This window comes from Anthonomus grandis, chromosome 9 (genome assembly GCF_022605725.1).
Source record: "Anthonomus grandis grandis chromosome 9, icAntGran1.3, whole genome shotgun sequence".
Lineage (NCBI taxonomy): Eukaryota > Metazoa > Arthropoda > Insecta > Coleoptera > Curculionidae > Anthonomus > Anthonomus grandis.
In genome coordinates, this window is record NC_065554.1 from 11,586,593 (window position 1) to 11,614,094 (window position 27,502).

At 34.0% G+C, this 27,502-nt stretch overlaps 1 protein-coding gene across 1 annotated transcript; it reads right to left on the reverse strand.

Moving 5' to 3' along the window:
* Positions 1-2,811: 2,811 nt before the first annotated feature.
* LOC126740437 (zinc finger imprinted 3-like) lies at positions 2,812-27,157 on the reverse strand. The gene is made up of 7 exons (XM_050446461.1): positions 26,944-27,157; positions 26,659-26,890; positions 20,142-20,415; positions 19,843-20,046; positions 15,438-15,699; positions 15,031-15,385; positions 2,812-3,373 (listed from the first exon to the last, which is right to left on the reverse strand). Exons 1-6 carry the CDS (start codon positions 27,079-27,081, stop codon positions 15,059-15,061), a joined length of 1,437 nt encoding a protein of 478 aa, XP_050302418.1. The 5' UTR covers positions 27,082-27,157; the 3' UTR covers positions 2,812-3,373; positions 15,031-15,058.
* Positions 27,158-27,502: the final 345 nt, after the last annotated feature.

The following is a 27,502-nucleotide window of genomic DNA, read 5'->3' on the forward strand; positions in this document are numbered from 1 at the left end:
ACTCGTTAAAAGTGTGTGAAAATGCCATAGCTGGTGGATTTAAAAGTTGCTGAGCTGAAAAGGAAGCTCAATTGCTGGAAAATTCTGCCAACTTGGAAGCTCAATAGCTGGAAATATCTGCAAAACTGGAAGAAAAATCTCTCGCACTAACATAGAATCATGTCAGGTTGGAAGAAAAGATTTTGGAGAGTAAGGCCAATCTGGAATTAAAAGACATTTTGGATAAATCTTCTTTTCTGGAAAAGCGGATTCTTTTATTGATGGAGGACAATATCCAGGAAGTTCAATACAGAGTATTGGACGTCAAAACTTTCGATGAGCTGTCCTGTAGAGCTTCAGCAGTGGACAACAAGAACGAAGTTTGTGCCAATATAGAATCTCTTGAGCTAATGTGCCTCAATTTGGTACTATATGGTACTATATGGAATATTTATCAGCGTCAGTTTGAGGCAGTTGCTTCCGTTGAAGAAAAGGGTTAGTCATCCAGGAACTACCCTTACATTGGGCTTAAAATGCTTCTGCTATCCTGGAAAGAATGTCCCCAGAAGAATAAGAAGTGTACGGTCACCTAGTAAGGCATTTGGAGAAGCTTTATGGCCAGTCACACCTAGAATATGTCTACTACACGCAGTTGGAAAATCGGTGGCAAAAGTCCTTGCAAGAATTTGAATCTGATATTGCACGTCTAGTAAAACATCATGGAACGTTTGGCAGGTCAAGCATTCCTGAATGAACTCCGCGATGACCAAATGAGACCCGGCTTACTACTGGCGTAACCACCTGAGCTACGCTAACACGGAGCCTTGAATTCGAAGTTGCCAAAAACACGGCGAGCAGAGAGGTTAATGGAGAACGTAGCTACCAGGACCGAAAATTGGAATACATAAGAACGTAAGTTCCCTTCCTGCTCCTAATCCAGAAAAACTAACGGAGCGATCGTCGACCTGTATTTAGCAAGCCTCAGTCAATAATGCCTAGGTCTCCTCGCTGCAGTACCATACCAACAGTGTTTTCGTCGACGCTTGTGTGGAAGGAATCCTCCGCACTATGCTGCTGGATACAGGCGCGACAAAGGCCATCATAAGACAGCAAATAAAATATAGTAAAATCTAAGGTTCGGCGATCAAAATGGTGTTTACGAACAGCGACGGCAGATGAGCAAATGTCTATGGTGAAACAAACGTCACGTTCACCACAGGAAAAGCCACATTTGAGATACTAGCTACTGTTATAGTGGCTGATAGTGAGGATGGGGTAATCAGCGGGACGAACATAATGGACACCAAAGGCTCTAGGGTTAAGCTTTAAGTAGGGAGTTGAAGATAGACCATGACGAAGTTGTTTTACATCGTGAGAGGAATTACAGTGTTCAAGACCTACTTACGGAGAAAACTTTGATACCAGAGCGAATTGAGATCGTTCTAGAGGGCTACATTGCTAGCAAAACCACGAGTGATGAAATGTTCAAACCTGCAATGCATGACTAAACAGTTAAAAATGATTTTAAGAGGATCGTCCTGGAAGACTTGTCTGGTTTACCTTAATGACATTATTGTGGTAGGAGAATCGTGTGTACTGGACTAAAGTTGAGCTCAAAAAAAGTCATCTGTTTCAAAGGGCTATGCAGTATTTGAGTCACGTCGTTTCCAGTCAAGATATTGCGTTGATAAGACAAAGGAGCTACGCACCTTCTTGGGAGTAATCACTTACTACCGACGCTATGTGAAGGGATTTGCCAACATCGCAAAACCATTGACCAGGCAGAAGGAGAACCGAAACTCCAATGATCCCAAGACTGTCAGGAAGCTTTTGGTCACCTAATAGAGGCTGCGACAAGCGCACCTATCCTGAGCTATTCCTTACCTGAAGGAAAATTTGTACTGACCACCGACACTAATAATGTGGGCCTAATAGCCGTGCTCGCCCAAATCTAGATGGCCAAGAAAAAGTCAGTGGCTATTTGAGAAAGACACTGTCCAAACAACATCGTTACTAGCTGTTGTCAAAAAGATAGAGTACCTCTATGAGAGGATGTCGACGACATACAAGACGACGACAAACATGAATGGCCAATCAATAATCAATTTCTTCTACGGTTTACCCGAAATCCGACAAGAACGCCTTCATTTAACGAGAATAAAACTTACCTCAGAACATGTTTTTAAGTTTGAAAATAACGCAAGAACACCTAAACATAAACGGCAATATTCATCTCTTATGTTAGACGAAATAATTTTCATATTTGTATAAGCAATCTTATTTCTCAATCTATTCAAAACCTGGGCACAATATGGCATTTCATAGCAGTTAATTCACCCAATTTGGATGATATTTAGGAAGCGGGATAAAAGGCTTTCAACACAATTTTAAAAGAATAGAAGGTTCATACACATTTCATCTCGTCAATCTCCAAATTTTAGTTGCGCGCATCAAAGCAGTACGACTTAGGACCACAAATTGTTCTAAATTTATCGGCTATATCGAACATACATCATTTTATTCTGAACATACCGCATACAAATTATACACTAATTCTTACATAAATATTTACACATTTTTTACTTAACCTAATTCGTTATATAAAGTAAAATATAATACAATAAGTCAATTCTAAAATGAAGGCATGCCTTTAGTAGTAATATAAAATTTTTCAGCAGTCAAGAGATTCCTGAAATTTAAAAGAAATTTGTAATTTCTAAAAAATGTTGAAGCTATTTTAACGCTTACAGAAAATGTAAAAAAGTGGTTACATTTTATTTGATTTTCAAAAAGGTATCACAAAACCTTGCACATAATAAACAAACAAATAAATAACAAAGAAAAAGTTTATTAAAGCCAAGGATATTGGTTACCAAATAAAAAGAACATTTCTGTTTCTCTTTTGAAGAAATACAGAACACCTTTAGATGTCAAACTGGGATATTACTCAAACTTAAAATTACAAAAAAATTAAATATTTAACAATCTAATCATTATTAAAACTATATCAAACAGCCTTAAAGTTTTAGATGTTGTTTTTTCTAAAAAAACACCAAGCAAATATTCAGATCGAAATTCGAGGCATAAACCTTTACAATTCAGTTTTTACTTATACATATTAAAGTGTCTGAAACTAAGATATTAATCAGCTGAAAAAACTTAGGCAATTTAACAATCCTTATTCAAGAATAAAGAATATAACCAATAGTGTGACTTAATTCCAGCCACCGTGTATATGTTATCTATATTCGGATCAGTTACTTATCAGGCATATTGCCAATGTCCGAAATTTCCTGTTCATTTCAAGCCGTGCAAGAAAGTCTATTAGTGATGTAGAAGGTTGCGTTTTCGTAACTCGGAACTTTTTTTTGCAGATTACTTGGAGAGCAGTGTGCTAAAAAATAGAAAATGCAACAAAGATTTAATAGTAAGGCCAATTTTAACAAATAAAATGAACTCTCGCTATCTAGTAAATCTAATTGACATACAAAGTGACACAATTATCAGGGTCATTCACCAAATTCACCTGTGCAATCAATTTGTGCAAAGCAAAAGAAAACGTTCTTTGCGTACAGGAATACCTACAATTCCTTAAGAAGCAACGACGGCGGCATATCTATTATCTAATCCTATATAATTTTTTGCAGTTGCTAAATTTGTTGCTCATTAAGAATAAAATATATTGTCCAGAGTTACAAGTATATTGCCCAGTAACTCTAGATATAGAATTATATAATAATAAGAAATAATTCAAACAAGCAATTTTCTGACACAGCTTAGTGAATCTCCATCCTAAATCGGAATTTTCCAAACTAAAATGTTGTGAGCGACAATTTAAATTATTAACTTATTTGTTTCTTTGGTTTTTTTATTGCCTCCGTCATTTTTGCCTGCACAACAGCCTATAATATAGGAAATTGTAGGTAATCAAACTAGCTACAAGTCTATATCAACAAATTGTTGTTTTGCATATATTGTTTATTTACAAATCGTATTTGTTGTGCCGCAAGGTGTGCAATCATGTAGTCTTTCAACTTTTTCGTTGTAATAATTTGCGAAGTTGTTGCTTACGTTCCAATAAAAGTTCAAAAATTCATCTATTGAGTCTGTAGCCGGCAAAAGAATGTTAGGAATGCAATAGTTGGATTTAACCGAGTTGCCAATTTTAGCTATGTGATGCATACTTTTTATTTTATTCTATTTGAATTTTAAAAGAAGAAAATAGGACTGACAACAGTGCATTTTTTTAAGGTTTAACAATGAACTTTTACGAGTATATCGCGGGAGCCGTAACATTTTAAATAGGTTAAAAGGAAAAAATTAGTTCCACTGGCGTCCCACTGGGAATTACCCATAAATTAAGGTATTTGTAAATGCAGGTATTATATTAGTTTAATTATTAATTTATTAGTTTTTTTTTTCTTATGGTAAACACAAGCACAAGAGGAAAGTCCTATGTCACTCTTGGAGTGGTGCTTGCGCGAAGATATTTGTGGGCATTTATCTTGAATCGCTGTAGGTTGTATGCGTCGGGAAATATGTGAGGTGGAAGCCCGTTCCACAAAGAAGATGTTCTCCAGATGAATGAGTCCCGATACAGCGACGTCCTTGGGGTAGGCAGGTGGACTCGATGTTGATGAGCCGCAACTGCTAGACGCGTCCTTCTTGCCGGAACAGCCCTGGGTGGAATCAGCCTGCCAGCTCAGAGGAGCACTTACCGTGATAATAACGGTAGAATAAACAGAGATCGGCCACCTTTCTTCTGTGTTCCAGACTATCCAGACTCTTTGTCAGTTCTGGTTTGTCGATAAGACGAATAGCTCTCTTCTGTATAGAATCCAGTAGGTTTAAACTATGCTTGGGTGCAGAGCTCCAGACATGCGAGCAATACTCAAGGGAAGGGCGTATTTGAGCCTTAAAGAGTCAGCAGCTGTTCTGGTGTATACAGTTCTTTCGTTTTGAAAAGCACTCCGAGTTTTTTGGAAGCCGCCCTGGCGACCTCGGCAACGTGGTCATGCCAGGACACACTGTTGGTGACCTCGACTCCTAGAAGATGTAAAGATGATTTCATAGGCAATGTTTTCCCTGCCATAATCAGCTCCGGGCCACCAAGGTTACTCTTCATCGTAAATACTGCAGCCTGCGTTTTTTTAGCGTTAAAATTGACCAGATTGTTATCGCCCCACTCCAAGATTGCTTTAATATTGTTGTTGGTTGAAGGTACTTGTTGCTGCCTAAGATTCTGAGAACTTGCGGCTGTCGTTGGTTTGGCGAACTTAAATGTGGAAATAAGTGTGCTATCGTCCGCAAAGCTGTAGATTGAATTGACAGTGGTTCCTAGCAAATCGTTAATATATACCAAGAAAAGGGTGGGGGATAGGATGCATCCTTGAGGGACTCCAGCGTTAATGTTAAATTTGTCGGAGAGGTATCCATCGACGGCTACTTGGATTGTTCGTTGTTCAAGAAAACTTTTGATCCAATTCAATGATGAGTTTTGTATGCCGATTGAGGATAGCTTGGTTAGTACTCCCTCATGCCACACTCTGTCAAATGCCTTGGAAATGTCAAGAGCGACTGAGCGGGACTCGCCGTGCTTCTCCATGGCCTCCGTCCACAAGTGTGTGGCGTAGGACAGAAGATCGCCGGTGGATCTAAGCTTTCGGAAGCCGTATTGATGATCGCTGATTAGTCCAGATGATTCCAGATATCTTAACAGTTGTTGGTTGAGTGCTTTCTCCATAATCTTCGATATTACTGGAACTAGTGCAATCGGGCGGTAATTGGAGGGCATCGTCGTCTTACCCGTTTTGGGTACAGCTTGCACTCGAGCAGTTTTCCAGCTTGTTGGAAATTGGCCCTGCTTATACAATGCCGTGAACAGTCTACATAAGGGAGGAGTCAATTCGTCTGCACAACGTTTTAGTATTAGGGCTGGAATTCCATCGGGTCCAGAAGCTTTGTTGGTGTCTACGCTTTTAAGAATTTTATTTATAATTCGTTGGGGAAACGAAATTTCTCCTATCGATGAATTCATCCTTGGCAAATATGGCGGTGTTTTGCCTTGCGAGTGCAGAGTAGAATTGGACGCGAAGAGTACCCAGTAAGTTGGCTTTTTCCCTTGCTGTTACCGCGATAGAACCATCATCTGCTGTTAGGGGTGGTAAGGCCGACTTAGCAAATCCTTCACTAACGGCTTTCGATACCGACCAGAAAGATTCAAATTCAAATTCAAATATATTACGTAAAGTTATATACAAAAGTGTTATTGCTACATAGGAAAAATAGGTACAAATAAAAATAGATAACAACCCTATTTCATGAGAGAAGAAAAATAACGTTAAATACCTATATACCTAATGTAAAAATCCAAAGAGCAATCGGCCTAAGGCTATCTAATGACGTACCTTGTGTGCAGATTTCCTCTTCCAAAAATGGCACAGATATTAAGAGGTTAAGAACGGCAACAGCCCGGCCGCTATGCTCAGAACAACGTTTCAAAAAATGTTTGATTTTTCAATAAAAATTGTTTGGTTTTGGCTTTGAAAATTTTTGGATAATTATAATATTTTTTCAATTCAGCAGGCAGTGTGTTAAAAAGAACTGGTCCATAATAGGTTACAAATCTTTGGGTCACATTTGTACGTTTAAATGGAATAAACATATTTATCTCTTTTGTTGCTCTTGTGAGATAGTTGATAGAATCACTATTAATTGGTGATAATGTAGTATGGATATAGTTTAAAGTGGAATGGATATAAATATTTCTGACACTTAGTAAATTTAGATTATTATATAGTTCACCAGTTGAAAATCTATATGGTCTTTTAAATATTATTTTTAGTGCAGAATTCTGAGTGATTAACAACTTCTTTATAGTATTGTTATACGCGCAACCCCATATAATAATACAGTACCTTAAATTGGATTCTATTAGTGCGTTATATAAAATTTTTAACATTTTTACATTTAGGATTTCACGTACCTGATACAATTTATAGAAAATATTCCTAATTTTTTTATTAACGAATGCAATATCTTCCTCCCATTTAAGATACTGATCCAGTATAACCCCCAGATATTTGATTTTTTCTACTTTTTTTATTTTGATACAATTACATGCATCATTATGCGATAAGCAGTCATTATTATGAATAACAATCTCTGTGGGTGGTGGTTGATCTACTGACGTTGCGGAAAAACTCATATAATAAGTTTTATTAAAGTTTAAACTTAAAAGACTATTGTTGAGCCACTCATACATTTTACTAAGGCCAATTTCGGCTTTTTTAAAGACTCTCTTCCAAGAATTATCAGAAAACAATAATGCAGTATCATCTGCGTACGAAATAACTTCGCAGTCGTCCAATAAGCTTCCTATACTATTAATATACACAAGGAAGAGTACTGGTCCCAGCACTGTCCCTTGTGGAACTCCGGTCTTGTTCCATTTGGGCAGTTTAGCAGTTTGTTTTTGATCCTGTTGTGACTCTCTTTGCATTCATCAATAATTCGCTTGCAGCTATTTCTGGAGGCTAAAAAGTTCCTTTGATTTTCGATGGAAGGATGTTGACGCCATTTGCGATATGCTGCGTTTTTAGTGTTTACTGCCTTTTTGCAATTCAGGTTGAACCATTGCTTGTTGTTTGATCCGCATTTAGTAGAAAAAGGGATATAAGCTTCCATTCCTGCCAAGATCGTCTCTGTAATTTGGTTTGCACATTCTGAGATGTTATTGGTTCTAAAGCAGATTTGTATTCTTTCCAAGGGAATGAGCGATAAAATTCCCGAAGATGGTTCCACTCTGCTGATTTATAGGGCCATACCTTCCGCGGCATCGGAGGATCCTGCGTTTTAACCTCCAACTGGCAAGAGACTGTTATCAATTTGTGGTCCGATGTTCCTAGGGGGGCATGTACTGATACTGTGTACGAGTCAGGGTCTAAAGCCAAGACCAGATCTAGGAGACTCGCGAACTCGCCGTCTCGATCGGGGATTCTGGCAGGTTCCTCCACAAGCTGTGTAAGCCCGCATATGGTGGCAAATAGCTCAGCTTCTCGTCCTTCATCGTCGTTCTTGTTGCAGAAGCGCAGCCAGTTGATATTGTGAACGTTAAAATCACCCATGACGATGATTTCTGCGCTTGGGTAGTCAATTTGCAGATGGTTAATGCAATCAACCAGGTTCAAAAAGAGCCGTCTATATTGGGTGTCGCTTGGTGGTCTGTAGATACAGCAGATAAATTTCGTGGCACCACTGGCTATTATTTTGAACCACATGACGTCGAAGTCCGCAGGTTCAAGCGTTTCCTCCCGCTGGCAATTAGTGTATTATTATTATTATTATTATTATTATTATTATTATAGTTGGATCATCAAGGAAAGGGAAATTTAGTACCTAATATATTTATAAAATAATTAATAATTTATGACCTGCACCTACCGTTAATCCTTTTTGTACCTTTCGAGTTGTCTTTTTAATATCTACCTATCTACCATCTTAAAGGGCTAATCTGATAACATTAGGTATATCAAACATGTTTTAATCTAATTATTTATTATAAATATTCATATTGGTAAATGATTTGGGGAGAGTGTTATTAATCGATTTTTTTAAATTAGAACCTGCCAATGTACACACTTACTATTTTAGAACCGCCCATCTTTTTCTGAAAGTGTCTTGTCTGTTTAATTTTTTGATAATGTTGTTATATCGCGTTAATTTTATTCCTTGGTCTTTATATTAGTTTTTGTGTGGTATTGTGGTTTCTTAATCAGTAATATGGAAAATTTAGAAAATAAAGTTTTGAAAGGTCAGACACGTGAAGTTATTGCAAATGTAATAAGAATTGGTGATGAGGAAAGTGCCAATAATGCTTTTAACCTACCCTTAAAAAATAAAACAGAACAAGCATCTATGTATTGTGGAGTAGGGCGATCTAATATAACTAAAATTAGAAAAGAAGACTAACATCGACGTGAGTTTGACCCTAGAGAGCCTTTATCGACCCCAGGAAAAACATGACTGTTGTTATTATGGACAACGCCCCCTATCACTCTGCATTAGCAAATACATATATATTATTTATTATGTATAACGTCTTTTAAGTTAGATTCTAGTATTTAATTTTACTTGTGTTTTGTTTCATTTTTTTTATTTTATGATAAAAATAAAAGCATTTAAAAATTTACTTCAAATCGTGTTAAGAAAAAAATTAAATGTGTTAAGAAGATGGGATTTCCTGAGTCCATTAATATAGGTTTACAAAATCAATCGCTTTTATTCTTGGTTATAAAAATAAAAAAAAACAGATAAGTAGAAAATAAAAAGGTAAAATATCCATTATTTTTTTAATTGATAGTGTGCGCCACTAAAAATGCCCCGAGACCAAGTTCGAAATGGGTTTTTTACAGTATTTATGGCCTTCTTCCCCCTTTCTTCGCGGTTACAGTTAACGCAGATGAATAATAGTACCTAAACCTACAATATTCATATAAAGAATTTTCTTGTGAGACTCAACATTTGTTGGTTGGGAGATGCGTTAAACATTGCTGAAAAAAAATATACTGATAATAAAATATACAAATATACTGAACGGAACATTAGGTTCAGCAATAAGCACCGAACATTTGATTTTTTGAACGTTATTTGACACAGCATTTTTTCAGATGTTAAATTTATTTATTAGGTGTTTGTTTACTATAATATGAATTCTGGAGGAAATTTTATTAATATAGAGGTTCATTAAGCTGAGTCAAAAAATTGCGTGTCCTAATTATTTTACATTAAATTTTTCATTTCACTGAGCTAATACGTCGATGCCCTTAATGCAGAAGTTTATTCTACAGTATCGGACAAAAATAGAGCGACGGTACAGTTTTGTTTTTATTAAAAAAGCAAAAACGCAAGAAGAATTAAAAGTCAATAAAACAAATACACTCATTAATAAACATATATTTTTTATTACATAACATACCAAAATTCTTCCGTATAAACAAGACCATAAAAAGAAAAAGAAAAGTTGAATATTTCTATACGACAAAAATTAAGCGACGCTTACAATAAAAATAAAAGAAAACATTATCAGATTGCGCCCTTAATATTTAGTCCACAAGCCTTTATTTGCGATTACCTGGCGGCACCTTTGAGGCATGGAAGGAATTAAAATCTCAATTATATCTTGATCAATATTTTTAATTTCTTCAAAAATGTACTCTTTGTTTTTATAGGTTTTACTTCTAAGTTGCCTATCCACAATTTCCCACAGGTTTTCGATCGGGCTAAGATCGGGCGATTGGGCTGGCCATTTAAGAATGGCTATTTTATTTTCATTAAACCATTCTTTTATACATTTTGCTGTATGTTTTGGATCATTGTCGTTTTGGAAAACAAAACGTAGTGGCATATTCCATTCCGCATAAGGTAGCATGACATTTTCAAGGATATATTTATCCTATCCATAATGCCCTCAATTTGGTAAATTGGTCCCATTTTATAGCCAGAGAAACAACCCCACACTAACACGTTGCCACCTCCGTGTTTTACAGTACCTTGGACATACTTTGGGTCAAGTCTTTTACCTACAATTCGACGAACATATTGAACACCATCACTTTTATACAAATTAAACTTTGACTCATCACTAAAAAGTACTTTTTTCCATTGCTCTGGTGTCCAGTGAGCATGTTGTTCTGCAAACAGAAGACGTGCTTTAATATTCTTCTTATTAAGAAGCGGTTTTTTGGCAGGTTTGCATGCTTTTAAGCCTGCTTCAACTAGTCTGCGCTGTATCGTTTGAGAGGAAACATTAGAGCCCCCAGCTTCATCCAGAATTTGCTTTGCTGACAGAAAAGGATTTGCCTGGGAGATCCTTTTAATTTTTCTATCCAGTTTCTTTGAAGTTTTTCTCGGTCTACCCGTCTGTTTTCGGTTAACTGCTTTTCGTCTAATTCGATAATTCTGAATGGTCCTCGACACAACAGATTTTGAAACCCTTAGTTCTTGTTTTATTACGTATTGTGGTGTTCCCATCTTATACGATGCAATAATTCTTTCTTTAAGATCAATAGAAAAACTTTTACCACGAGGCATATTTAAACGAAATATATAGATTTGATACCGACCAAAACCGATGTTTATCTACTAATGGTATGAACAATATCGATTAAGTCGCTTTATTTTTGTCCATGAAAAAATGCATAAAAACATACAAGAATTTACTAATCTCTTGCTATTCATCACAAGAGGCAAAGAATGTTTAAATACGATTAACAAAGGTATGTACTGATACTACAAAATTGTTCCTAATTATATGAGGTAGTCACAAAGTTTTTTAGGAATATTATAGCGTCGCTTAATATTTGTCCGATACTGTATATATTGTAGCCAGATTATAAAATCCGTAGTTTTATAAAACGGCGCTGACTATTCGGCCAGATTATCAAACGTTAAAAAGATATTTATCAACATTGTGGCGGGTGATGCATTTTAGTCTTAAGATTCTCAAATTTGGCCCATTTATTATTTTCTGATTGTGTTTTTATTTTTAAGTGAAAATTATGATTTGTTTAATAATTATTTTTATTATTGCAAATTTGAAAATAGTTATATGGTCAGTGTCGTAATATATTTCATTCTAGCACCTTTAATGTAAAGATAAACAAATGGAATAATATATTAAATACAGCACAAAAAGATCCATACAATATTTGTAGGGCGCAAATGTTGCACACTTAGAACATTGAAAAGCTAACAAAACAAAGGTAAAAACACAAAGTCACGGTCTCATCAAATCCATATAATTTAAAAGCTACACTTGTTTCTCTCCTATCGGAGCATCAACAGGCCTAGACCTACACAGATCACATTACAACTGATGATCACATTACAACAGTTTGTTGTGCTTATGTAGAAATAGCAAAAAAAACATACTTTATAATATCATAAAAATTTGTCACCTATTTTAACAGGGGCAAAACAATATTATTCCTCTTTAATAAAATATGAACCTTTTTTTCATAAAATATGATACTCTATAAAGTTTTTATTATTCTACGTTTATGACGACGGTTGTCCCTTGATATGATGTTATGACTTGTGAAAAAATCGGCTTTTTCCCATGGTCCGGCACAAAAGACACAATTTTTTACTATCGTAACAGTTCACAAAAACACTGAAATTACTCAAGCTTTTTCCTTTATCAACCAAAAACACAAAAAAAAACACAGAACTTCACAATGCCGAATGTAAACACGAAGCCGTTTGTCAAGATTACATTTCGCAAGACATCAGCTTTTGCCTGTGGTGTTGCCATTTAAAACTTTTTGGAAGCGGTTATAGGAATAAGAATGTTAACTTTTTTTTTTTGCTTTGGAGATGGTATTTTTGCATTTAGAATAACATATATCTATTTCTACTTTTTATTTTTAATCCAAAATCTAACATCAATAAGTTAAATTAACATTATTATATGTGTTGATATATAGCTGAAAATTTTTTCTTCTGAAAATGTGTGTAAAGTTTACAACAAAAAATCGATGAATATGTTTGTAAAAAAACACCCCCCTTGCCTCTGTGCACATGTTGAACTCAAACAAAGTTGTTTACTAATTCTAGCCTTTCAATATTCTAGGGTTCATATACCGCGTAGATATCCACGAATTAAAAGTACAGGACCACTTTTCATTTTTAAAAGTTTATTGCAGGGGTTTAGTTCTATATTGAGCTAGTATACAGTATACAGTGTCCATTAAAATTGAAATAAGCGAATTTTTCGAAAACGATTTACATTTTTTTTTTAAATTTGGTAATGTAATAATGAAATAAAACACCTACCTCTTTTGGAGGGGAGAGGGGTATTAAATTAGTTTTTCCTTTTATTAATGATTGTTTCTTCCTATTTTCAAATAAAAAGAATTCTCAGAAGAAGCCATGGACGTCCGAGAAACCTAAAGAGGTACTAGAAATATTATTTCAAGGAAGATTGCCCGGCCAAAACTTTTGTAGGAGAACCAATTATTTTGGAAAACAATATAATTGAAATAGGTTGACTGAAGAATGTTGACTAATCTCATAACATTTATAGCATCATATTAAAAATTTTATGAAAATCTTATGGATTGTCATTGTCACAGATCATGGGGATAGAGACAAAATGAAATCTGCTTTAAGGACAAAGTTTGCAATTTCTCGCAATAATTGAAATGTTTGTACATACATATACTCGATGCGCTAAAAAACGAGGGAAAAACTTGAAATAGATTGGTAGTAAAACAAATGGCTGCTAAACTATTAGGACCACCTAACAAAGTTTGTGCATCATAGGCCCATAAAAAGGGCGGATGAAGCTTATGACCTTCCCAAGATTTTTTTAGAATTTGGAGCACCGAAAATTTTACAAAGTGACAATGGCCTTGAGATTAGTCATATTAAGGAAATGATGTCAAAGGAGGACTTGGCTTTCAGACAATAATGGCGATAGGACGGCACTTTTTAAAGCTTTATTTGGTGTGAAATTTCAAGTTGGGTTTTATTCTACTAGCTTAAGGCATGAAACAATTCAAAGCATTTCAACAGAAGAAGATTTGAAAGATGTGATTAAGGAAAATTCAGTAAACAGCTTCTAGGAAAGCGATATTATTGTAAACAATATTCCAAATGAGACAGAACCAGATTCGGAGACCTTTAACATTGATGACATACCAATTTTCTTGCGGGATACTGAGAAGGAGGTAATAGTAATGTGCATCAAAGTATTTTCGAAAGAGTAATAGATCAGAACAATATCAAAGGGAATGATAATTCTATGGATGGTAATACTATTATACAGCATGAAATAAATCAAGTTGAAGAGTTTCCAAGTTTTTTGGAAAATGGGTGAACTTCGGAGTCAACGATCATCAACTGTATAACAAAAAATGTTTTTAATAAAGAAAATGAGGCAAAACGAAAACTGTGTCAATAAAAACTATCTCACAACCTGTGATGAAAGTGAAGGAGTTTAAGGGTTAATTTGGGTAAGGAGCCAATTCAAATCCAAGCTCTTAAAAACTTTTTTTTCTTTATGGCCAACGTTTCGGCCTATATTAGGCCTTCTTCAGGGCGAACAAAAAAATCAAAGCTTTTCGTTAGATTATGTAAAGTGAAACATAGCTATATGTTTTAAATGATTCCATTTGGATTATTCATTCTAGAGAATATACAACTGCTGGTCTGCTGGTGTGTAAATAACAACAATAATAAAACGTTGGCAATAAAGAAAAAAAAAGTTTTAAAGCATTTGGATTTTATTCGACCCCTTATCCAAATTAACCCTTAAAAGTTAACAAAATCAAACTGAATGACACTAAAACAACACACAAAATACATTTTTATTCATTTATTTCTTTTGCAGAAAATAAGGCGTATAAAAATATTCCTTTGACTGTATTATAGGTACAAGAAAAAAATTTTATGCCTGCTTTTTGCTGCCAAGTATGCATGGTATGAATATATTTTATTAAATACTTTTAAATACAAAATAATGAATCGTTAAATGAAAATTTGACAATCTGGCAGCCTGGGTAAAATATAAAACGACTAGGCATTTTATAAAACGACGGGTTTTATAATTTGGCTACGACATATATAAATGTTTTTGTTGCGTGTTGCAATGTTTTCTGTTTCTTCTGGAACTGATGTTAGTTTTATATTATTTTATTGTATTTGACGCTTTCGTCATAATGCTTTCAGGCCGACTGAACCGATTAAAAAGCGATAATTTGAACATTGCCAATAAAAACTAATTTCAGTCGTATGTTACTCATTAAAATTAAAAAGAGTAAGAATTGGATTTTTTTTAAACTAATTTTTAAAAAATTAGTAAACTCTCAGTGGAATTTAAAAAAAAAATGTAAACAAAAAATCATTTAAATCCTTCATAAGGCAAAACATGTTTTATGTAAGCCATTGGCAATTTGTGATACCTACTATACTTTTTGTGTATTTTGATAGTGAATTAATTACTACTTTGAAGTAAAATTTGTGAGTTTTCCAACCTAATTTTTTACTCACCTAATTATTGAGGTTACTCTACACATTTCTAAAAGTTTTGCACAGAAATATTAACAATTTTCATTTGAAGAATTTCCTCTTTTTCCAATCCATGTACATCAGTTTTATTTTCCGGTGGCATCTGGTCCATATTATGCGCCTTTTTTAAGTGCTGTTTGACATACGACTTATCATTGAATTTTTTCCCGCAGATTGGACAATCAAACGGTTTCTCTCCTGTATGGGTATAAAGGTGCCTAGTAAGTTTGTTTTTGGCGTAATACGATTTAGGACAGATATGACATATGTATTTTTTCTCATGATTGGGAATTTTTACTTGTCCTACACCTATTCCATGTGACTTCGCCATATGTACCTAAAACATTCATAACATGTTTATTGGTAATGCAAATGAAACAAAGAAGTACCTTTAAAACACCAGGATCCTTGTATTCTTTATCGCAATGACTGCATTTGTACTCCCTAACGTTAGAGTGCGTCCGCATATGTCTCTGCATAACGCATTTGTCGATAAATTTTCTTTGGCACAAGTGGCATTCGAATTTCCTTTCTCCTGTGTGTCTTCTCATATGACTGTCATAATTTGACTTAATGGGGAAAGGTTTCTCGCAAATGTCACATCGGTATTTCCAAGTGGTTTGGTCCGTGTGAACTACCAATTTGTGCGACCTTTAATTTAGGATTTTTTTTTCTTACTTTTATATATTAAATTAATGATATGAAGAATAGACTTAATAGTTAAATAATACCACTTTTTCATTAGAGTTTTTGAGTGAGTTCTAGATGGGCTAAAATAAAATCTTGATACTGTCAGAGGCTTATACAAATGGAAATATATTAAAAACTAATGTAAAGATTTTATTGATCTTAGTTCCATATAAAAGCTGACAAGTTTCTTTACTGTAAAGTCTTTACCGATTTTTGTATTTTTGAGTGGTTTTTCTGAGTGAAGAGAGATCCACCTGTCAACCAGCGCTACTGGCTGAAGGACGATTGGCCGTAAATTCATAACCAAAATATACTATACAGAGCGAGTTAGAGACTCGCACATGGAATAAATTCAGTAAATCAAAGATGTACTTTTTTTCGGAAATATGCTGAGACACGTCAATTAGTATTTTAAATCACATTTATTTTAATGTAAACAAAAATTCTACAGGGTGTCTCAAATGTGATATCTAACGTCATCGATTATTTTTTTGAATAGCAACCCCGTTTTTTTAATACATAATATTAAAGAGTTTAATAAGTGACATATGCGTGCCAAATTTCAATTTTTTTTACTCTTAAAAGATATTTTTACAGACATTATCTAATTCGAAAAATGAATTCCATTCTATAGTTTAATTCTTTAATAAGTGTTCAAAATGTTGTCTATTTGCTAACTGACAATATCCAAAACGGAACACTCATTTTGAACATTACTCTGCCGGAAATTAGCCTACACTACTGTCTTATTTGTTGTTTCAAATCCTCAATATTTGCCGGTTTGGTCTTAAAAACTTTGCTCTTTAAGTAACCCCTTATAAGAAAAAGATGTTAAATCCGGAGACCTGGATGACCATTCAAAGAATCCTCTCGTGCCAATCCATCTACGTGGGTATCTTGATGTATTTCCATGGATACATCATCCAGGTACCCACGTAGAATTCTTGAAAAAATGAGGGTCCTGTTTAAACCAGATGTTTCTATTCGGGACATCAGCTTCTATAGGGCACAGGAACAAAATAGCCAAATTCGGAACTTGGTCCTCCTGCAAAAATTCTAAATATCGTGCTCCATTAAGATTTTCTTGGACGAAAATCGGTCCTATAACTCGATCACCAACGATGCACTGGATGCCTTCACTCATCCAGTGTGGTTTATTGTCTGCCCAATAACGACAATTCTGACGATTTAGCTCACCACGTTGATTTCTTTCGGACGTTTTCTAATAATTGTAGAACATTCCTGTCTAGCAGAACAGTTTTGCGAGCAAAAGATGTAGAACATTCCTGTCTACATCATTTGCTCGCAAAACTGGAGTCTTGTATTCGCACCATCTTTAGTGAGTTCTTGGAAGATTGTTATTTTATAGAAATTGGAATTTTTCTGGCTAATTTAGAGTTCCCTAGTTATCTGCCTAGTGGAGACATCAGGATTTTCTTTGAGAGACACAAGAACATTAATTTTAACCTCTTCACTGAGCGCACTCCGACGATGATTTTGTGTCTTAATTGCCCATTTTCCCGGAACTGTTTTTCGATCTATGATTGGTAAATCAGGGTACTTCTCTCTGAATAAATGGATAACTTCAATTTGTGTTCTTGTCCTATCTCCAGTAGCCAATCATCATTAGACTTTCAATCTTTCAGTAAGGAAGTTTACAAAACGGCGAACAACAAACTGTGAAACGACTAACAGTTTCATCACACAAAGATGAATAGACTGCAAGATTACTCTCCTTACTTGTTTTTAGGTCATTAGCAATTAATGACCCAACGATTTTTAGATTTCTTTTGGTATGTTTAAGAAGCTTATTTTAAATTGTTTGTCCAAAAAAATGTTTAAATAAGCCATGTTTTACCAAAAAAAAAAACGAAATTTTATGTTGTTTATGGATGACGACTTTCCTATGCTCCTATTTACTTATAGACACAAATATTGAAAATATACTATGGTATTATTGCAGGCTAATCACTTTTATATTGATCTAAAATATCTTTATTCCTGTATTAAATAAATTAAATATAATGATTAAAAAAATTTTTCGGAAAATCGTTGGCTCCTAAATTGCTCAAGCACCCAATTTCGCACTCTTTTTTCACATTAGATAATGCTTGATCAATATCTTTTAAAAGACAAAGAGTCAAAAGTTTTAATTTGGCAAACATGTGTAACTTGTTAATCCCTTTTCTAGTAGTCATTCAAAAATAGGGTTTGCCGTTTAAAAAAATAATCTGTATATTTTTTTACATTAAAATAAAGGCAATTTAAAATACTAATCGACGTGTTCGACCATACCTTCGAAAAAAGACACTCCTTTAGTGAATTTATTCTAAGTTAAGAGACTTGCACTGTTTAACAAAAACCACCCACTAATTCCAATTCTTAGAAAAATTAAAAAAGTCCAAATTACTGGAAACGATTCGAGGTTCCACACCTAGTACAAGCACTGAACTAATACAACCCATACCACCACAAGATGAAGGTGAAAGACACTTTACCTGCTTTGAGAGATAAATTCAACTACAAAATTTCCCAACAGTCAATCTGAACCTCACAAACATGAAGCAAGCTCAACAAAACATTTAAAGACAAAATAAATCATCTAAATCTATATAGACATAACCAAATATTTACAGATGGATTAAGAAAAGGACAGAAAACAGGATATGATGTGTAGTGCTTTAAAAAAAACACAATTACGCCCAAAGCCTACCTAATGAAATGGATATCTGCACCGCAGAAGTGGTGGCAACCCATGCAGAAGTAACCTATGCAGTGAAAGAAAAAATCCTTGAAGCCTTGATATTGACGGACTCAAGAAGCGCTCTGGAAAAGTTAAACAGAAAAATAGTCAATCCGAACAACGATAAAATTATCCTTAAAACCAAAAGACTCGCTTGGTTCTAAACATAAACGTTGTAATTTTTCACGATAGCTCCGCATTAACGTAGATCCAAGAATCGTTTTGCCTCGTTAACTAAAGCGTTTTAGCCATATTAAAGTTTTAAAAAAATCATTTAAAACAAGAGCTTATTAGATATAGTGATTATGACCAGTCAATGATTTCTTATTTCAAACTTAATTGGGAAATCTCAAGTAATATCACTCATTACCAATGGAAAATATACTTGTTCTTTATCAAAACATAATGACCCACACATGTCGACCTGTCCGTCTATTTCCGACAATTGGTTAAAACCCTTATTTTTCAATTTGGAACAGAAAAATTACATCAAATAAATCAGGAATTATGAATATAGTATTTTTCACGTTATCACATAAAGAACTTAAAATTTTGGATATTTCTAAAAAGGACATTTGTTAAGAAAATTAAATGCACACAGTCACTAATATAAGTAACGCCCTACATGTTTTAAACACAAAGATGCTCTGTTATGCGCTGTAAAAGGAAGTTACATAGAAGGAAAGAAAAGTTTTGAAAATGTCATAATAATATACTAGAATAAATTTACATTTACTAAAAAAGTTTATAAATGCTGTTGCTTAATTAAGAGCTAAACTTGAATGATCTTACAGTTTAAAAAACAGATTTTATTCAAAATTATCACTAACTCTTCAGTATATAAAATTTTTAGTAATTGTAAATTTATTTAAGTATATAATAACCCATAATTTTCTTCTCTACTATGTAACTTCCTTTATGAGCCACTGAGGATGAACATATTTACGTTTAAACCGTGTAGGATGTAACAACTTTTTTTCAAATAGTTTAGTGAATGGAGTGTGTGCATTTCATTATCCTCTTCGCAGAACAGTTAACAAGCATGAAATTTGAATTTTTGAAAATTGAAATTTTCCATTTCATTTCCTTGGAGCTATGTAGCTAGCATAGAGCTAGCTCACTCTTTTTTCTCTTGAGAAACTCACCAAGAGCCTAACCAAATCTACCCAAAAATGGGTATTGAAAGAAATTTTGGATAATTATCGACCCTTGCCCAATGTTTTTTGCCCAATAAATTCGAGCAAAAAACTAGTGGAATAGAAGTTTTCAGAAAGTTTTGTATTTACACCTATATCTATTATAGTAAACAAAATATGGTTAAAAATTTACGTTAGGCAAAAAATCTTAGATGTGTATATTACCTTACATCTTTGTGTGTATTAAAGCATTTTCCACATTCGTCACATCTATATTCCCTTTTATTTAAATGCACTTTTTCATGGGTAGTTAGATCAGTCTTGGTAATAAATCCCTTACCACAAAATGTACACATATTACTTCTAACCGCATCATGATATTTTACATGTTGTAATAAATTCGAAGAATTGCAGAACCTACTAGGACATCTAAAAAAAATAAAATATATATTTTTGTAAATTGTTATTTCTTTAAAATGTTTTTAGTTAATTTCATACATTGAATCAATGAAAAAATACATTACCTATCACAGCCAAATGGTCTAACATCAAGCTTTTTCATCTTATGATCGCTAATACAGTGACTAACTAATTTAATACTGGAATTGTAGACTTTGTTACAGACTTCACAAATAAACTCTAACTTTTTCCTTTTCCTCTTTTTTTGTGGTTCATATTCAGATTTTTTTTTAACCTTTTGCAAAGGCTTGCAGGAATCATCACTTTCATCCCCTGTATCTGAAAGATTCTCACAAGTGTCATCATCTGTCGCTTCTTCTTTAATTGCTGATTTGTGTTCTGAGTAAAGAAGTAGAAGTATGTAAAAAGTTACGAATTAACCAATGCATGTTTTTTACTTCAACTCAAATCAAATCGTTTAATTCCATTGACATCATAAGTATGTATATGAATTGTCAATAAAAAACTACAAGGCAAAAATAGTCTAAAATTACAAAAATAATAAAACAAAAAATTAAACTAAATCAAGTCAATAAATATACATATAAAAGTTTAGTAGGAGAGGTCTTTTCTCCACAAATAAGATGCCAGTTCCAATGTCAGGAGTGATGCATTTCGGCAAGTGTTCTTGCCATCATCAGACTAGAAAGTCACTAATTGTAACTTTCTAAACTGATCTGAGCACTTGCCAAAATGCATCACTCCTGACATTGGGATTGGCATGTTTTTTGTGTAGAAAAAAGTTCTCATACTAAACTTTTCTATGTTACATTGACTTCACTTCAGAATAGACTTTTTCCTTAAAATAAATCTACACGTAAAGAACTCTGTCAACGAGTAAAACGAACATGGTCTTAATGGATGGAGTTTTCTTAAAAATTGGAAAAGTTTTAGCACTCTTGATTCTACATGGCTGATTAAAATTTTTGAGAGAGGTAAATTCAAGACCATCCTGTGCCATTTGGGTAAAAGGGATGTATAATTCCCACATTTTCAGATTTACAAAAATTAAGATTTCCAGATCTCATGTGGTTAGAAAGATTTTTATGTACTTGACATGCGCACTGCAAAAAGTACCACGGCAAGTTTCTCTGAAGCGAAGTCTAAACATCGTACATATAACGCGCTTTTTACTTATTAGCCCTCTCTAAATACTGGAGGAATTACCACAAGCTAACAAGGCATAGGATAGAGTGGAATGCACTCAGGCATAATCAAAGCTTTTAAGTGTATATCCAGGCACATAGTCACGAAGCTGTAAAATGGCATAACTGATGTGTGACTATTGGACACAGATTCCACCTGAGGATCTCATAATAGATGTCTATCAATTACAATTCCCAAGAACTTGGCAGTCTTGTTGGATGGGAGTGTTTGATGACCCTTCTCTAAGGAGTAAGCTCCTGTCCTGAATAGCTCAAATTGCAGTAAAAAAAATTAAAATAGGTCTACATATTCACACAATTTTTCTGGCACCAGCCTGCAATATCAGCTGTACACTTGGTAAGTTTGGAATGGAGAGAACAAATTCAGTACCCGAGACAACTGATGATGTATCATCCACAGAAAGTGTTATACAGTGTGTTAGGGGTGCGATTTCCAATACTTTACCCACGTGTTGTACCCAATTTTATCGACAAAAAAACATATAAATGGGTCATATTATCTCTCCACTTACCTATCTTCTTTCATCATTTTAGTTTGGATATTTTTCTAAGGAGCTAAAAACAGAAGTTGTTCTTAAAAAGAGACAGCAGAAGTGAGTAACTATAAGGCCATTGCTCGCCTGTCTGCATTCTCAAATATCTTCGAAAAATCCTTTAAAAGATGCGTTTTCAGATTCTTTTAGTGTACTGTCATGGCATCAGTTTTAGGATTTACAGCTGGACTCTTTACATCAGATGCTATAATATCTCTTTATACAAATATTTTGAATTGAAGTTGGTTGTCTGTTGATATCCTTTTTGATCTTACTAAATCATCTGATACCATTAATCATGCTTTACTACTAAAGAAGGTTTTTCATTATGGTAGAAGAGGCCCAGCTCACAAATGGCCTAGGCTGTTAGACTGAAGGTTAGTGGTCAGGTTACCATATCTGATTGGACAATTGTTATCATTGAGGTTCCACAGGGAAAAGTTCTTGGGCCCATTTTATTTTTACTTTTTACTAATGAATTTGTTCTCCTGGTCAATGACAGCTTTACAGTGTGTTAGGGATTCGATTTCCGATACTTTACCCACGTGTTGTACGTCCAATTTAATCCATATAAATGGGGTTCGCACTATTCACCCCTCTGAATGGAAGCCATATAAAAAATTTTATTTCTCTAATCTTTACGAGTTCACTGAAACGCAATTTTTTATCACTTTTATGTATATATATACATAAAATGTATATATATACATAAAAGTGGTGTTATTTTAAGGGTGATTAAATTAACCAGCTTCTAAAAATGTAATTTTACTAAGAAATTACCCAAAATAATAACCGAAAAAATTTGATTTTGATGAAAAATGTGCTAAAATTTTGTGCATTTTTTCTGTTATTATGCTTTAACTTAAAAACTAGGCCCTTCTCCAGGCTCGAAAACATATATTCTTTTGTAGTTTGTATGCAAAGAGCCATTCTAACAAATAAACAACTTATTACCCCCACTTACGCCAGAGCCGATATAAAAGATCACCACAATGAGCACTTGTGGCTTGGTCAATTCTATTACACATTTCGTATTAATGTTTGGGCAGGTTTATTAAATGATCCGTTAATTGGGCTTGTTATTTGGCACTTAAACAGCGAGAGATTTTTGGAATTTCTACAGAATGATTTTTTGAAAGAGGTTTCGTTGGTGTTCAGACAGCTTCGGCAGCAGCGAACAAAAAAAGTAAATAGAATAAAAAAGAAAAAAATATAGACATAATACATTCAACATAATGTGTCTGTACATAATAATTGTTATCTGCTTAAGAGGCTAGCAAAGACCTCAAAGTTCTGTCGCAGATACATTGAGATTTTTTTTCCAAAGAGGTTACTATTGTGATTACTATGTTTAGAGGAACTAGATTGTATAATTTAGGGCCAAAATACATAAGATGGTGTTGTGTTCTCATTTTAATAATAATAATTTCTTTATTGCTTTCAAGATCTAATTAAAATAGACAATAGCAACGTCACAAAACAAACAAAATTAAGATTTGATAACATCTACACAGTACATGCTGCTAATAAAAATAGTAAGAACAAAAAGATAATGTTGGACATAATATTGGGTGCATTACCTTACCACTTATATCTCAAGTATGATACATTATGAAGATAAATAAATTAGTAAACAAACCCTTAATATTAATCATAATACACATTTAAAATTGTAAATCGAAACTATAGATACATTTGGCCAACAGATACCTTGCAGTGTCTTTCCTAAACTTCATGATATTTTTCTCTTGCCTTAGGGCGAGAGGTAATCTATTATATGTTTTAATAGCAGCAAAGGCAGGAGATCTTTGAAAAAAGGCAGAGTGATGAGTTGGGACACTCAGTTCAGCTCTCCCCCTTGTCACAATAGACATACCCTCAACATAATGAGCTTCATTAGTTTGAAAAAGATGCAGGTGTTTCTTTGCAAAAATAGCTAACATAAGAATGTACAGAGCTGGAACAGTGAGTAGACCAAGCTTAGTAAAATAAGTCCTACAAGACGTTTGTGGTGTGAGTCTGAGCATGCATCTTATGATGCATTTTTGTGCTATAAAGACTGACACGGCGTCAGTTGAAGATCCCCAAAACATCACACTATAAGTGATTAGAGATTGGACCAATGCATAGTAAAGTTGCTTCAGATAATTTAGGGAAAGCTCTTCTCGTAGACACCTTATTAACGCGCAGAAACTATTTAGTTTTTTACCAAGAGTGTCTATGTGTGGGACCCATGCGAAACAGGAGTCAATTTGTATACCAAGGAATTTTAAGGAAGCTACCTCTCGAAGAGACTTTTTTTCAAACTTTACAAGTAGGGAATTTTGAGGTAAAGTTTTGGAAAATGTCAGTAGCCCGGTTTTATCAGCATTTAGCTTCAGAGCATGATTGTCACACCACTCCTGCATCCTCTCTACCACCTGAGAAGCTCTGACAGATAGTTCTTCAATCAGATGTTCTGACAAGATTATGGAAGTGTCATCAGCATATTGGTTGATAAAACACCCTGGAAAACACTCACTGAGACCGTTTACATATAATATGAATAGTACTGGGCCTAGAATTGAACCCTGAGGCATTCCCTGTACCACCAAGGATGACGCTGAGTAAACAAATGTACCATTACCAAAGCCAAGGCAAACTGTTTGTTCCCTCTGATCTAAATAAGAGGCTATAAGTCTGGCACAGTTTCCCCTCAGTCCACAATTTTCAAGGATTGACAGCAGTAGACCATGGTTGATTGTGTCGAATGCTTTCGATAAATCGAAAAAGAGTCTGGCAACTTTTTCTTTTTTGTCAACATTTTCAATCACAAAGGATATAAGCTTGAAAACTGCCAACTGAGTTGAATGATTGAGCCTAAAACCAGACTGGCTATCTGAAACAATAGTTTGCCTTTTTAAAAAGTTCATAATATGGATATAAATGACTCGCTCAAAGATTTTTGATATTAAAGAAAGGAGAGATATTGGTCGATAGTTTTCTACATCCTCCTTATCACCCTTATTTTTAAAAATTGGAAGAACTTTCGCCTTTTTTAGTTGGTATTTCATCAAGACCAGCAGAGTATTTATTTGGCAAGGCCGATAGAATATGCTGAACTTCCTTTGAATCTGTGGGAAAGAGGAAAATCGTGAGGATGTGACTTCCTTTAGGCAATTGACCAGAAATTAAAGGAGTAAGAGATGAAGCATTAAATTTCTTCAAAAATATGTTGGCTATCTCATCCAAATTTTCAATAATTTCATTATTGCTAGAATTTAGAGTGACAGGTTTAGATGAGACTTTGACTTATTTGAGCACTGATTGAAAATAGTCCGAGCAGTTTTAGTTTTATTATTTGAACAGATAAACTTGTTTTTATTTAAAGAAGTTTTAGAGTTAGAAATAATTTTTTTATATTCTTTTTTTCTTTTTTATATTGATTATAAACTGCCTCACTATTTGTTTCCTTGTACCATACATACAGATCTTTAATATGACTAGAATAATTTTTAATTTCAGAGTTTACCCATTTTTTATCAGGATCCTTTATTCTGTGGCTACTTAAAGGAAATGTAACATTAAAATAGTAATAGAAAATATTATAAAAGCAATCATATTTTAGATCAACTTCAGTGCAGTTATATACATCTTCCCAGGATTCATGTGTTCATTAAACTTCTTAATGTTGTTTTCTGTGTATGAATGTTTCTTTATAAATACTGGCTTTTTACTCTCTTTAGGTATTTCTATATGGAGTTTTTGACCATAATGATCTGATATATCTGAGAATAATGTATTACTTGTTACCTGACATTTAGCCAAATTGCTGAAAATATTATTCATTTGAGAGCCAAATTGTCCTACCACCCTAGTTTTACCCTTTATGTGTGGTGCTAAACCATAGCTAGCTAATAATTGTTTGGTAAGAGAGGAGTTCTGATTGTTTACTAAAAAGTTAATGTTAAAATCTCCACAGACTACCAGATACCTATTGGCCATGTATATAGTGTGTAGCAACAATATATTATAAGTAGCAAAAATAATAACACCTATTTAAAATAAGACACTGACAAACGCAAAATTCACACTGTCTTTCAACACAAGCTGTTTTAACAATTAAAGGATAAAAAACTGTATTTGTTTTTGCAAGGATGGCAGTTCCTCCACCTTTAAACTCAGTTCGAGATGAATAACAATCAAGTCCGGAAACGAACTCCAACAGTTTCTACTGCCTTGCTGCGAGTTTAAAAATGAGAGGAGGTTGTCTTAAAATAGGCAGCTTCTACACAATTAGTAATACTGATTTTACATACAATTGCTGTATTGTCAAAACATGTGATTATTTAAATAAACGTTCAGTGGAGTATCTAGCTTCTTTCTTATAAATTACTTACTAAGAAGATATTTTTGTGTGACATATAAACTTTGTAACGTTGTCATATATGTACCACCCCATAGTGATAAACCATATCTAATTATAGACTTGGCTAATGTCATTAACAGCATTCTCAGAATATTAATTGGCATAAAATTTCTGATTCAATAAAACTGATAAATCAGTTTACAAAGTTTTGCATTTGTCACTTCTACATGTTTATCCCATTTGACATTCTGGTCAATCATAACACCTAAATACATCTAGAAGCCATCTGATTCAGAAAACTCCATGAATCCTGGACATATCAGGTTTAAAAGTAAACATAATATTTAATGCCTGTTAACCCGCCAGTAAGTACAAGGATTTGTATTGTTTATAAAGCAAAAAATATAATCCAAAGATCCAAAAATGGTAAATGGTAAATTTATCGGGTTTCTCAAATAAGTGATTCAATTAGAAGGTTGTTTTATCAAAACACAAGAAAATTTGCAAATAGGAATGTTTCTGATGGTATTATTACCTAATCCCGAGTCTGGTGGTAACTCTACCTCCAGTTCTGGCCTGTAGACTTGAAGCAATGCGTCTTCATCATCTTCTACTAAGAAGTCAGTTTTGAGTATTTTTAAATCCACATCTTCATCTTTAATTTTTCTCCGTCTCAAGTCAGAATGAAAGCAGGTTTCTCTAAATACATAGGCAATATCTAGCAGTTTTATACAGTCTTCACAGATGTAAAAAGAGCTTAGCCATTCCTGTGAAATAAAACACAACAGTAAAAAGAAAGGGGAAAAAATACTTTAATTACAATTTCTGGAATGCAGGCCTTCAGTTTTTCTTGGAAAGAAATTTGGTTTTCAGGATTTACGGAAAGTCTGCTAAGCTTTAATGTGATTCCGAGGCAAACGCAGCACATTTTCTTCATTGAAGAACCTTTTCGAGGCATTTTTATCTCAAGAAAATTAAATATTTGGATTTCTAGGGCAGCTTTTATGTCATTTTTATTTTGTTTACATTTTGAAAAAATAGGGGTATCTACATGAACAAATGTCAAAAAAATTGATCTTTGAATTTGTTTGTTTGTATTGATTATGGTCTAAAGGTGCGCTTACACGAGTAATTTTTAGAGCAATTATTGCGATATTATAGCAATTATTGCGATGGAGCAACCTATAACAAATTCAATAAAATCCAATGCCAATATTCTGATTTGAACTTACATCTCAGCGGCGACGGATTCCTTATATTGCGTTTTAGTATTTTAACATAACTTTTGTTTCTTTTATAAAAGGTAAAAAACACGAAATCTACAGCATCAAAAATACATTTAATAAAATTATGAAGGTTACATGTTTCGCTCGACTAGA

What these genes read in the sequence shown, in the direction of transcription:
- LOC126740437 (XM_050446461.1), bottom strand. Translation starts at nt 27,081, where the DNA reads ATGCCTCGAAAAGGTTCTTCAATGAAGAAAATGTGCTGCGTTTGCCTC. An exon ending in AGGCCTGCATTCCAGAAATT is followed by an intron (nt 26,891 to 26,943) that starts GTAATTAAAGTA and finishes TTTATTTCACAG; the next exon opens with GAATGGCTAAGCTCTTTTTA. An exon ending in AATACACACAAAGATGTAAG is followed by an intron (nt 15,700 to 19,842) that starts GTAATATACACA and finishes CCTAAATTAAAG; the next exon opens with GTCGCACAAATTGGTAGTTC.